This window comes from Ylistrum balloti, unplaced genomic scaffold (assembly GCF_031769215.1).
Source record: "Ylistrum balloti isolate Yb309-2 unplaced genomic scaffold, AGI_CSIRO_Ybal_v1 Utg369594, whole genome shotgun sequence".
NCBI lineage: Eukaryota > Metazoa > Mollusca > Bivalvia > Pectinida > Pectinidae > Ylistrum > Ylistrum balloti.
In genome coordinates, this window is record NW_026781878.1 from 438,326 (window position 1) to 451,123 (window position 12,798).

At 33.7% G+C, this 12,798-nt stretch overlaps 1 protein-coding gene across 1 annotated transcript; it reads right to left on the minus strand.

Annotated features, from left to right (window-relative positions):
* Positions 1 to 2,470: 2,470 nt before the first annotated feature.
* LOC132545311 (BTB/POZ domain-containing protein 6-like) lies at positions 2,471 to 11,217 on the minus strand. Its single transcript, XM_060208992.1, has 4 exons — positions 11,192 to 11,217; positions 4,941 to 5,201; positions 3,871 to 4,243; positions 2,471 to 3,127 (listed from the first exon to the last, which is right to left on the minus strand). The coding sequence occupies exons 2-4, from the start codon at positions 5,192 to 5,194 to the stop codon at positions 2,471 to 2,473; spliced, it is 1,284 nt and encodes a 427-aa protein (XP_060064975.1). The 5' UTR covers positions 5,195 to 5,201; positions 11,192 to 11,217.
* Between the last annotated feature and the right edge of the window lie 1,581 nt (positions 11,218 to 12,798).

The following is a 12,798-nucleotide window of genomic DNA, read 5'->3' on the forward strand; positions in this document are numbered from 1 at the left end:
TTACCGGATTTATTTTTACTTGCTTCTATTCTTTAACTTTCTCAACTCCTATAGAAGCACAGATTCGGAGCTGCAAGTTCAGTGTTTTCACTTTGTATCCTACATAATTTGTCCTCTACTCACCTACTACGTTTAATTTTATAGTTGACTTTACTGGAACAATCGGAGTTAAGTATCATTCCCAATTATAAAACTCGGCGTTCGTGATGGGATTTCTGTCGATATGTTATTTGCTAATGTTTCCATTTCTTTTGACCTTTCACCTAATAATTTGTCGACCTAACTTGTCAAAGATTGTGTCGTTTTAATGATCTCATCGAGAAAGTGTTTTACTTAATTCGAAATGCGGCAGCACATACTTGGATAGAACAAAACCTATATATAAAATGTTTTGTCGCCGCAACAGAAAGTGCTCTTTCAACATCTGTAGTAATTATTCTGGCAATTGTTTATGAATCTTTGTTTGAAACTATCTTGTTGATAATTTGACACATTTTTAATCTCTGTGAATTTGAGTTAAGATGTCTGTATATTCTTTGTTGATATTGTATAGTTAAGTTGCATGCAGCTGAAAGTTCTTTACACATAACTCATTTCCTTTCTAAATGTTTTGAATGTACTTTTATCCTTGATCATGTTATTTTATTTCAGAAATAGTCTATTGATATGAACAATCAATAGGATTAGATAGCAGGCTAGAGCCTATATAAGTCTTCTCCCAAGACAACATGGTGGTCAGACATAAACATAAATACATACATACAAACCTTACATAACATACATACAATCATACATTTAATTTTACAGATTAATCAATTTTAAATTAAGGGAGACAACTCTGTTATTTTTTTACACTTTAATCATGCTATCAACTTTGGTGTATTATTGTCATCAATGATTAAAGCGTAATTGATATCTTATCTTATCTAATGATTTGACTTGAGAATATGTAGTGTATGGGAAAGTTTTACATAAATACAATAGATGGACTTTAAGAAATGGACAATGGTCGTTATCAGTGTTGAAATACGGTGTGACCCTCTCAAAGGTCCGTTTAATTACAGTAAATGGTAATTCAAAGGCACCCAAGTATAATCGGAAAAGGGTTGGACATTGCCTCAATCTATGACGTGTGTTTGATCAAAAACATTTATCTAGGACAGTGATTGTCAACAGTATGACTTCGACTAGGAACAGAATCATAACTGTGCGGTTGTGATTGTGACGGACAGTTTTATTTCACAACTCCCTCCAGAGATATACAAATGAACCTATTCTATAAAAATGGTCTAAAATTAACAAAAGTATGGTCTGTACAAGACAGACAAAGGACAATAACTCTTTAAAAAGTAATCAACATTTTATGCACACAATAACTGTAAATCAAACGATAAAGAGATACTTTTGTGTCTGTAAAAGAAATAAAACAAGTTCTATAGGGAAAGGAAAATAAACAAAAGTGTATAATCGAGTAGGAAAATATCAATTTTACAACCGGATGTCAACTTTCTTCACGTTAAATGGGGCACGTGTCTGGGATGACAGGTGGACGAATAGGCAAACATGATGATAAATCTGACAAACTACGTTAATTCCGTAGGCTGAAAAACTATCAGATTAACTACCATCAGTTTCACACATCAATGGTGACTGGACATTGGACATAAATACGGACATGATTCGTCAATACATTTGGGACCTTATGATTGCTTAGAAAGTGAACTTATGATGTTTTAACTGACAATGACTTCCGTATAAGATAATGCTATTTATATCACAGGGAAATCTCTATTATTGTGCAAAAGGTGAAGATTTTATGATAACAGTTAATTCAGCGTCACTTACAATTAATCACAGCGAAATATTGTGTAATATTAAATGATATTAATGGCTGATATTTCATCTGAATCTGATATACTACCCCTAGGATACATAGAGACGGTACACTGATACGAAGTTCCGATGAATTTGAATTGAATTAAACATATTTTATTGCAAAAATTATTACAATAGGATTAGGTACAAGTTATTACAACTTATGAAACACCCTTTCCCCAATATATAACAAAATATAGTTAGACAACGCAATAGCCATATGGCAACAAATACACTAACTACATATTTTAGGAGAGAGAGAGAGAGAGAGAGAGGATTGAGGGGGTAGTTTTGGCGGATGACGTCAAGTGAACCTATTACTAGATTTAATAAAGTTTTGGACATTAAAAAAAATTCGAGTTTGTTTCAAAAGAAAGATCATTATTACCATACAATATCAAATCTAAATCACAATGCATTGGTAAATTTGAATCATCTAAATGTTGAAAAAGAACATTTCTTTGTAAATTATAATGACAACACATAAAGAAAAAATGATAAGAATTTTCACACAAATGTCCACAAGAACGAAGATTCGATGACTCTCGTTTTGGGGTTCATTATAGCAAAAGTCAAATGAAAACAGATACAAAACTTAGCTCAATAACAAGTATGGTATTTGTCCCTTGTTGCGTTTAACGTCCTTCGGCAAGGCAACTCTTGAGCTCCGAAAAGTAATTAGTGTAAGTTTAAACTGTATCATTTCATCATCAATTGGTCGCCCACAACACCATCTACATGAATGGGTGTGTTCTGTTATAGTGTACACTTTTCCGGGTTTGATTTGAACTAGGTCTTCCCTTCCAAGCCAAACTTTGCCTATACAATCTGAATCAGTTTTCATTCTTGTGATATTATCAGCTTTATACGCAACTTTGTCATCTTCATAAATGACCACGTCCACAGTGTTATCGCCTTTTGAATAGAATGATCCAAATCCATGTAAATTGACATGATCATTTACGGTAAATGAAACTGACGCGGTCCCCGAGTCGCAATCGCCAAGTACAATAACCTCACAACGCCAAACCTTCTTCAGAGATGCATCTTTTCGTTCGCTGTTATTAAGTTTACAAGCAGAAATGTCTTTGCTTTCCAGTTGTTGATGGTATTTTCGAATGTTAGCGATATCATCAGCAGGAAGTATCTTATCAGGAGAAACCTCTTTTTCAAATAAGTCACAATTCATCACCAAAAACCGCACGGTATAAAGGATATCTCCCAGAACTTCTCTGATGTTTTCTGGTGTTTCCTACAAAACGAAAAAAAAACCCTTCATTGCCAATACCGAAGAAAGACAATATTTGTAATTTCTTGCGTCAAAAAAAAGTGGAAAAACGAAAAATATTCATATTGTTTTTTTTATCAGGATATCAATTTATTATAATAATATGTTAAATTTCAGAAATAAAGAAAAACTTAGTTATGGAATTTTAACACTGCAATGGATGCCCTTACTGAAATATATACATATCTACAGACATATTGTACCGGGGCCATTTTACCGTTTGGTCATTTCATTTGATAGAATTTCTGTCTAATCTTGAATTCGTACCATAAGTCGATACACTAACTACCAAGTCTTCTGTACCAACTCCGTACATGATAACACTCAAGATATAAACGTTTCTCATTCAGATTTTTACCCAGTAAAATCGGGGCGTTATAGTGAAACATACTTGTGATCTTTTCACATCCTTCACCAATCAGATTATAGCATTTTGAAAAAAATATCAATTCTGCTACGGTACATTGCTGACTACAAGAGCAAAACTTTTCCAGAAAAATAGCCCTATAAATTGACAGGAAAGTCTCACTTTGTTGTAATGAATTGACGTGCCAATTGAAACTTCATCATCATATTACGTGTATTTACTTTTATGTGTTATATATCAATATATATATATTTCAAATAATTATAACCTACAGTGTAATACCCTCTCTAAACACAGATGCTTATTTCTAGGATTCAAGAAATGAGTAGATCAATCTTACCTCTAGATCATTCCTCCTACACTCTGCTTTCCCCCAAGCAATGACAGTTTTATACACATCGCTCTCGACTGCATTGAGAGCATTATAGCCGGTAACGCTGGCCACACAACTTGGACAAAGATCCAAGAATACGGCAGACTGTAACACAACTGTGGGAGAATCAGCGATCAGTTCAAGGCAGCTTTTAGTCAGACTATCTATCATAAATAGATGAGCCTGTTCTAAGTAATGACAAACATTTTCAGTTGATAGTGTCTTTTTCAGAAATTCTTCACAGCGAGACACGAGTATATCAACACAATACTTTCTGGCGGCACAAAGAATCATTACAACGTTGTCTTCTGTCAGTATGGTGTCGTCAGTGTATAAATACCTAAAAATATAAAAGAAAAGTAAATGAATACAGTCCATATATATATATAGAAATCTGTGTAATGGTTTGTCTTCAATTTCTTAACGTTCTATCAACAGCCAGGGCATTTAGTAACGATATTTCGATGTATACGGTTCTAGTGTATATGTTGCGTGCGTGTGTATGCAAGGAAGACTTTGTTATGTTTGTGTAAACATGATAGCGCTCCTTCAATGAAGTATATAGCCGAAGACCCCCAGCAGGACACTGCATCCAGTTATCAGATACTAACATCGAGAAATCTTGGCGTTTTACTACCCCAATCCCGAATCTTGGTTATTTCGAATATGCACATCATTTACTTAAATATATTATCAATATCACGACATTCGTATATTCAGCTACTCATTAAATAACGCAACGTGTTCTATTCATGGTGATGATGAAGTTAAACGTGTTTAATACCAATGCTTAACGAAATAAGTACACACAAATAATAGGAACGTTACGGTCGTCCGATCCTGAAAATAAAATCGCATACTTCTAAGTTTGCATGGCAGGTGATGCTTACTCTTGTGGAACACCTGATCTTTACCTTTTTGTACTGTGTCATGAGTCTCCATGCAAATATTTCTTTTGTTCATATCTTGATACAATTTTACTGAAAATGAGTTTAGATTATGATTATGTTGACATTCTTGTTATCTTTTGTACATACCTGAGAAACAGCCGAAATATCTGCTCTGAAATATCGGGGATGGTTATTTCGCCTTGTTCGGCCAAAGGTCCCTCAAACATGGCATAGAAAACCGGACTCCTGCTAAAGAGGACCAGTTTGTGGGCGGGGATTCTTATCTTGTTTTCGCCGACAAGAAATGTGACGTCACTTCCAATACTTGACGTTAAGAGGTGGTCAAAACATTCTAACAGGGTTTTCCCACTTTGCCAGTCTAAATATGACGAATCTGCCATCTTTCTTCTGTCGAAACGAATGTTAAATATCAGTTGAGAGTTCAAATGTTAAAATGCACATAACAATATGTAAACATTGTTTATACAAAATTATACACGTATAAAGAGGGCATTAACAAGTCAATATTAGGCATTTACACTTACAACACTTTGGCCACACTCAAACACTTATGTAGAATTGGTTTCAGTCTCCTAGAATGCTTCTTGCCAATTTTGGTCAAAATCCGTTCAGTAGTTCATGATAAGTAGCGACTTTAAGGGAGAAAAGGACGACGGACGGACGCAGACGTCGCGTAATTGCATGTGCTCATCAGCATGCATAATAAAAGTGTAAATGTTGTGTTTTATTACAGAAATCTTTATTATAATGTACGGAATTATATATTGACAATATACTATATATCAAAACTCAGTTGTAGATTTTAATCTCTAATAAGTTCAAATAGTTTTTTGAAAGTATGATATTCGGAAAAGAATAGTGACATGTGCCGATCGGGGGAAGGGGTGTTAAAATGTTAAATAAAGGATAGAGTATTATGTAATATCATTACCACATATAAATTACGCATAATTCGGTGTCTATAATATACACAAGATCTGAAAAATTACGACTATTCAAGTTTTATAGATTTTAAATTATATACATTTTCGATAATTATACATATAACTAAGTGTATTTAATACACATAATTCGAATGTATATTAGGTGCTTATACATATACGCATTATTTTCGAGTCTACATGGGTCACGGCCAATTTGGATGAATCTGAACACATACAATAGTAATTCCTGGCAGAGTGTGAAAATAATCATAAATATATCTGTATATTATATACTGATGTTTCGCTTGTTAATTGCTCTGCCTGTCAATGGCAACATCCTGTGTCAGTGACGGGTATGTGTATGCCCCGCGGGATAAGAGTCCCCCTATCAATTCGCACGCTTCACCTCACCTCAGTCATTTGCAGGGGGGAAATTAATTAATTATCTACATTCTTTAATATTAAAAATAATAATTAATTTAGAACTCTGAAGTTAATTTGTCGTTCATGTAGAATCACGTGCATACCTATTTTTTTATTACGACTCTCCTGTAGTATTTTTTTTCTCGAAGTTCCATCTGCTATTTCGATTTCCCTAGGCCTATCGAAGGAGATAAATTGGAAATGCCATTATTATATCGCTGTCATCATACCACCATAATTATTATGTTCCGACAAATATTGTACTTGACTATATGTGGAAGAAATGTTAGACAAATGACCTTTTTATACAGATGATCTATTTAATATATACACATACAGGAAACGTATTTAATATACATATTATATATACGGATCGATATAGGAAACTTATTTAATGAATATTTTTCGTATATGACCCTATATACTTATGGGTTTTAATATCTTACCTATATGTTTAGATATTTTAAGAAAACGTATTTAATATGTCCCGATATACTTTTTTACGCATTTAATACTCCTGTTGGGCCTACATCATGATATGTCTCATACTTACGTATATGCGTATATACTGTACACTTTATACATGTAGAGTTCTACATAAATCCCGATATACTTGTAAACTTAAATTTACATCCTATATGAAATAAGACCAAAATGGGGTAGAATAAGTCGAAAACTGAGCGGAATCGTGTAGAATTGGATAAACCGACGTTCCCGGCTTGGTTTCCATTTACAGCAAGATAACAAATTACAATTTTAGCACACGAGTTGAGTCAATATCATTTTAACATTAATAAATCGATACCCAATGAAAAATCTGTTGTATGTAAATTTTGTTTCCTGTGACCTTAAATGCCTAAATTTTATCGGCAAGACAGACTTTATAACATTATCTGAAGTTACACTGTACTGAACTTCCCCTTAAAACCATGTGCTATATTAAAAAATAAAATAACAAACCCGTTTTTTTCTCACTATATTTTCAACATAGTATGGTTTCATGACAATGACTTGATATTATACACTTTTGGTGTATTATCTAAGATTAATGCCCAGTTAATAGTCTACCAGTAGTCCTGTTATTCCTAAAATCTATGTTTTCACTGTCCTAATGGTCCTGTTATTCCTAAAATCTGTTTTCTCTGTCCTATTGGTCCTGCTGTTCCTAAAATCTATGTTTTCACTGTCCTATTGGTCCTGCTGTTCCTAAAATCTATGTTTTCTCTGTCCTGTTGGTCCTGCTGTTCCTAAAATCTATGTTTTCTCTGTCCTGTTGGTCCTGCTGTTCCTGAAATCTACATTTCCTCTATCATATTAGTCCTGTTTTCCTAAAATCTATGTTTTTTCTGTCCTAGTATGTTATTTCTCTTATTTGTGCTCATAAATAAAATTCTGCAGTGATTAAATAATAAAACTAAACTTTTGAGAAAAGATTCCTCTAGTACCTTTCATGGAGGCCCTTCAATTTATATCAATAGATCCCAATAGATCAATACCAAATGAAAACTTCGATCCCGGTGTCACTTAATCCCTAATTGTCATCCTCTATTTCTTCTCCTTTGTCTAAACGCGCCCAGGTATCACACCTTTACGCCTGACTGCGTCTCCCCTGCTCTCCTGGTAGCCTATCCCTCGGTCACCAGTATACCCATCGAAGGTATCACGGGCCTCCATAATCAGCTATTTATGGAAGAAGTTTCCTTACGAACTCTTTTGCATAACCTCTTTTTTCCTCTGCAATACATGTATTATAGCACATCGAAAACAGTGACATTTTCACCGGGTATCAATCAATGTCGTTGAATTGTTTAAAATTTAAAAAGAATTTGGGATTTTCAGCCATAACAAGACAGGTAGATATTCTTTTTGCAATCGATATCAGTTCCCGGTCAATAACCATCGGAGATACTGAGGTTTGAGTTTGAATGGTTATACCAGGGACGTATAATACATATACGTCCCTGATTATACTATATGTCCGTTTTTTCTTTTGTTTTTCGAAACTTTTAAAAAAAAAATATTTGTAAGTTTTATTCAACACTTAACCACTATGCAATACATAATACTTAGTTATGGATGGAGACAGTTATTTTATTTGGGTAACATTGGCTTTTTTGTTTAGTATTGTGGACACTAAGCTATGATCATAGATGGGTTTTTCCAATGGTATCGTTTAATTAAATGAGATCTCAGGTTTTGAAATTCGGAACAAATCAATATATACGTCCCTGATAAAATGCAGGTATGTAAATGTCTCGCATTTCAGTATCAATTTCTCTTATTGTGACCTTATATCTAATACATGAAATATAAGGATGTCGAACAAATGAATATAACACAGCAGTAGGAATTGAATTAAGATAACAGATGTGATACCATAGGTCTTTGACCCAAACTCCAACATATGAGCTATATACATAACTTTATACATCCATTGTTATCGATTATTATTTCTGTATTTTGTCAGACATTTCTTATCATTCCAATAATTATACCCCCACAATTTGTCTGTGCGTCCGTCCGTGCGTGCGTTCATGCGTGCATGCGCCCGGAACTTGTGTACTTGTCAGATTTACACCATATTATCACAGGGTAAAGTTCTACCCCGGAAGGGATTTTGATTGTTATTGGTGAAGAATGAGGGTCAAAAGCCACCATTGACCTCTTTGCATAATCACGTTATACACTAGAATCACTTCCTAGTTCGGGGGTGGGGGAGGGTATATCTATGTGGCCCCCACTCACTTTGCTTAGAATGTTACTGTTTAATATACCAATTTTCGCATAATCTTTGTTTAATAGTATGTTCTAAAGGACACGTTCTATGGCTTTCAACTTTTCTGAAACACTAATTAAACGTTTTACACAGCGGGTAGTCGCTAGCGCCCATAAAGGTACGTATCTACGTTATCTACGTCCCTGGCCTATATGACCCGTTACCTAGTCCCAATATCAAAATTTTCATGATCTACGAGGTCACGTGACACTGTGACCTAGTTGACTTAGCCTCCCCCTGTAAGTGATGCTATGTTAGTTTTACATCTGTATGTACATCTGTAAGTAAAATTTCCAGAAATAAACACAACAGACAATTCCTTGTCAATATCAGACGCTCAGTGCATTTTAGTAATTTGACAACTGAAAGCATGTACTACACCAGTCAGTGGCATTAACTAGTAAAAGTAAACACCTTATTTGGGGGTATCTACCCTTATTAACAACTGTGTAAATACGTATCATTTAATATCATCAATATTAGCTAGTATATCACCATCAATGAACTATTACAATCATAATTGTTGGTACCATCTGGTCGCTCAAGTTTTTTTTTTCAAATGTAATGTTTATAACAGTGTCAATATCAAAATTGATCAACGTTCAATTTAATCAAACAGTTTTGTTCGTATATTTCTTTTATGGTGATGACTATCGACAGCTAATTCCTTTGCCCCCGGGCTATCTCGACAGGGCACATGTCTGCCGCAGAGATTGCTTTGTGATATCGAATTGTTTGCTTCACCGTTTAATACTGGTAATCATCTGAATAAAAGTCACATAGACACATATACATATATTTTTTTTATCAAAGTATCTTGTATTAATACATAGAATACGTATAAAATCTTAACATGTATCAGTACCCAGTCATTAATTTCGCTAACGAAACGCTGTATGTTTATTGAGAAAATTTTTAAAATGTATCACCTCTAGTAGCATATGATCGCCTAACTGAGAGCATGTGTAATTCATACCATTTTTTTCTATACAAGAATTATGTACATCATAAGGATAGTGAAACTATTAATGAACTGTATTTCTTAATTATAATTGCCAATTATGTTTTTCAATTGATGTATATAGTATGTCAAGTAATGTTATTGTTAACAATTGTATATGCGTTGATATGTAAATGACTATTATTCTGTTTGTAAAATCTTCAGCTTGGAGGAAATAAAGGGAATGATAATAATAATAATAATAATAATAAGTCACATCGTGTGGTTGTTGCTTACATATTTACTCTTATTTTTTTCAGAATACCCAGTACTTGGTCAAATGGCTAAACTATCCTCTATGGGAAGTAACCTGGGAGCCCGAAAGTCACCTACCGTGTCATCTGATTGAATCATTCAACAATCCGTCTATAGACAACAGTCGTCTACGACATGCTACAAACGCCTTTGAAATTGCAATTAAGCAACGGCTCTGTTCACGAATTAACAAATTATCATTAGATTTTGACCTTGACATCTATTGATATTGTTATTACACTTTAATCGCCGCCGACATAAATTTGAAACTTTGATTTATGTGTACATTTTGTATTGTATTCTTAAAGCTCTATTTATTTTCATGTGTGTATTTCTACAATCAACTTCATTGTTAGCATTGTACCAATGATAAAATATTTCTTGATATGACAGAAATAAAAATAAAATATATACAATAATAATAGTAATTTATTGTTGTTATTCTGTAAAGGAAATAAAGGGTCAAGTATGTTTATCACAGTCTGACTTTGGTCCTATATATAGAATGTACAGGTCACATGATTATCCCGACTTGACCCCGATTGGGATTTAAGGTGCAGTATGAGTTATCTCCCTAGCTGGTAATGTATCCGATAACGATAAGGTCCCTTATGGAGCCCCAATGTTATAGTAACCAAACAAACATTGATAGACACAATATTGCTGCTGAAGTGTTAGAATAAGAAAGAATGATATTGTGACGACCTCTCACCGTATTTGTTATCACAATTGTGTATGTTAGCTATCGAACGAGAACAAAATCGCCATCAAAAATTCTACAGTGATGTCGGGATAGTATTAATTCATTCACCCGTTTTATAGCCAGGCACTGACGATTTCTATTTATAGTAACATTGAAGATATTGTGTTAATCCAGAGACGTATATAGCACAGTGTTATATACGTCTCTGGTTAATCTATACACTTACGGCATAAGTATAGACAAAAATAAACACGATATATTCTATATCAATAGTATATACATAATAACATACTTTACCTCGTCTGTCCACTAGACGGATGTGCCACCCAAATCAGGTAGTAAAAGACCGGATTTTCCAAGTTAACTCCAGTAAGGTGTAACGGGGCCTGCCACGGGGGAACTATCAGAGTATGTAATAGTTTATACACAGCAAGTTACGGGTACGGCTTAGACAGTGAGTAGGTTATCCTATTCTGAAATAAGATTGAAAATTTTTATTGAATAATTTATTTGTTAAGGAGTTGATGGGAAAAACTTTATTTTATGTAAATTTATCTATATATATGTACAATTTGTATATAGGTAAAGTATGTTAAGATCAGAATGAATAGAAAATATATTTATTTTTTATCAAACACAACATACACGTATATTACGTCGAATCCATTTAACTACTTCATAGCACCCGGCCTTATTTTCATGGTACTTGTTTTCAGGAGTCACCGTGTACATATTTTTTTCTTCATATTTCGTCTTAAATTAATCAGAAAATTAAACTTCTTATCATGATTACGTGACATTATGTAGTTTTTTTGTTTACATACATTGTAATAATATAATAATGATAACATGCAATATTTATATATAGCGCTCTTTGCTGATAAAAAGGTCAGCTCTAAAGCGCTTCACAAGCCATGTTTTAAAAACTTATCTCTACTATAAAAATAAACATACAGAATACATCATATATACATCGATGATGATACAAATAAGTATTGGGTAAATTTCGGAAGAGTCAAATACTAGCGTAATCTAATTAAAACACAGTTAAAACACTATTTACACATCAGAAGCACGTTTGGAGAGATGCGTTTTCAGTCTGGATTTGAATACTGTGAGTGAGTCATATTTTCACAAGTGGCAAGGTAGATCATTCCACAAACGTGCTACCGAGTGGTCAAAACAGCGGACTCCGTATGTAGCAGTTCCTGTTTTAGGGACAATCAGCATATCACTAGACTGTGATCTCAGTGTTTTTATATATGTTACAGTAAGATTGTGAAATCAGGAATTTCGTGAAATCACTGGAACTTTCAGAGAGTTCGTGAAATCCCTAATTCACTTAGTAATTTCACGAAATCACTAAAATCTTCAGGGATTTCCTGTAATTACTGGAATGATGCTTCTGTTATTTCACAAAATCCATGGAAGACCTTTGCGTTAGAATATAGTAAAAAAAATATGTATATAAATATATATATTGTGTTTTCTAAAAGGTTTCTATCTTAATATTTATGAATTTATAAAGTATTTAATGAAAATACTCGCTTTTGATCGATGTTCTGCTACACTATTTACCTACCTACCCACCCGTTTACCTGCCTCTACCATTATTGTGTAACAGATAAAGTATCTTTTTAATGCCTAAGATTGTGCCGTATATCTGCTTTTCATGTCTAGGACTTATTCAATGTGGGTGCAATAAGAAAACTCGTCATTCAGCTTAAAGAAATTTTAAAAAGTAAATCGGGAGGGATGGTACAGAACCATATTTAATGTATTGACAAGTAGGGGAAGTGGGAGAGAACAAAGCTTAAGATCATGAGGGAAAATTGGTACAAACATATCGAATGATATGCTGAAGGTATATAAACAGCACATGGATTGACTAAATTTGATGTACA

Bases quoted from the DNA above. Each gene is read 5' to 3' on its own strand.
- LOC132545311 (XM_060208992.1), bottom strand. From the start codon at position 5,194: ATGGCAGATTCGTCATATTTAGACTGGCAAAGTGGGAAAACCCTGTTA. The intron at 4,244-4,940 runs GTATGTACAAAA...TTATATTTTTAG, and splicing joins ATATTTCGGCTGTTTCTCAG to GTATTTATACACTGACGACA. The intron at 3,128-3,870 runs GTAAGATTGATC...TTCGTTTTGTAG, and splicing joins GTAGGAGGAATGATCTAGAG to GAAACACCAGAAAACATCAG.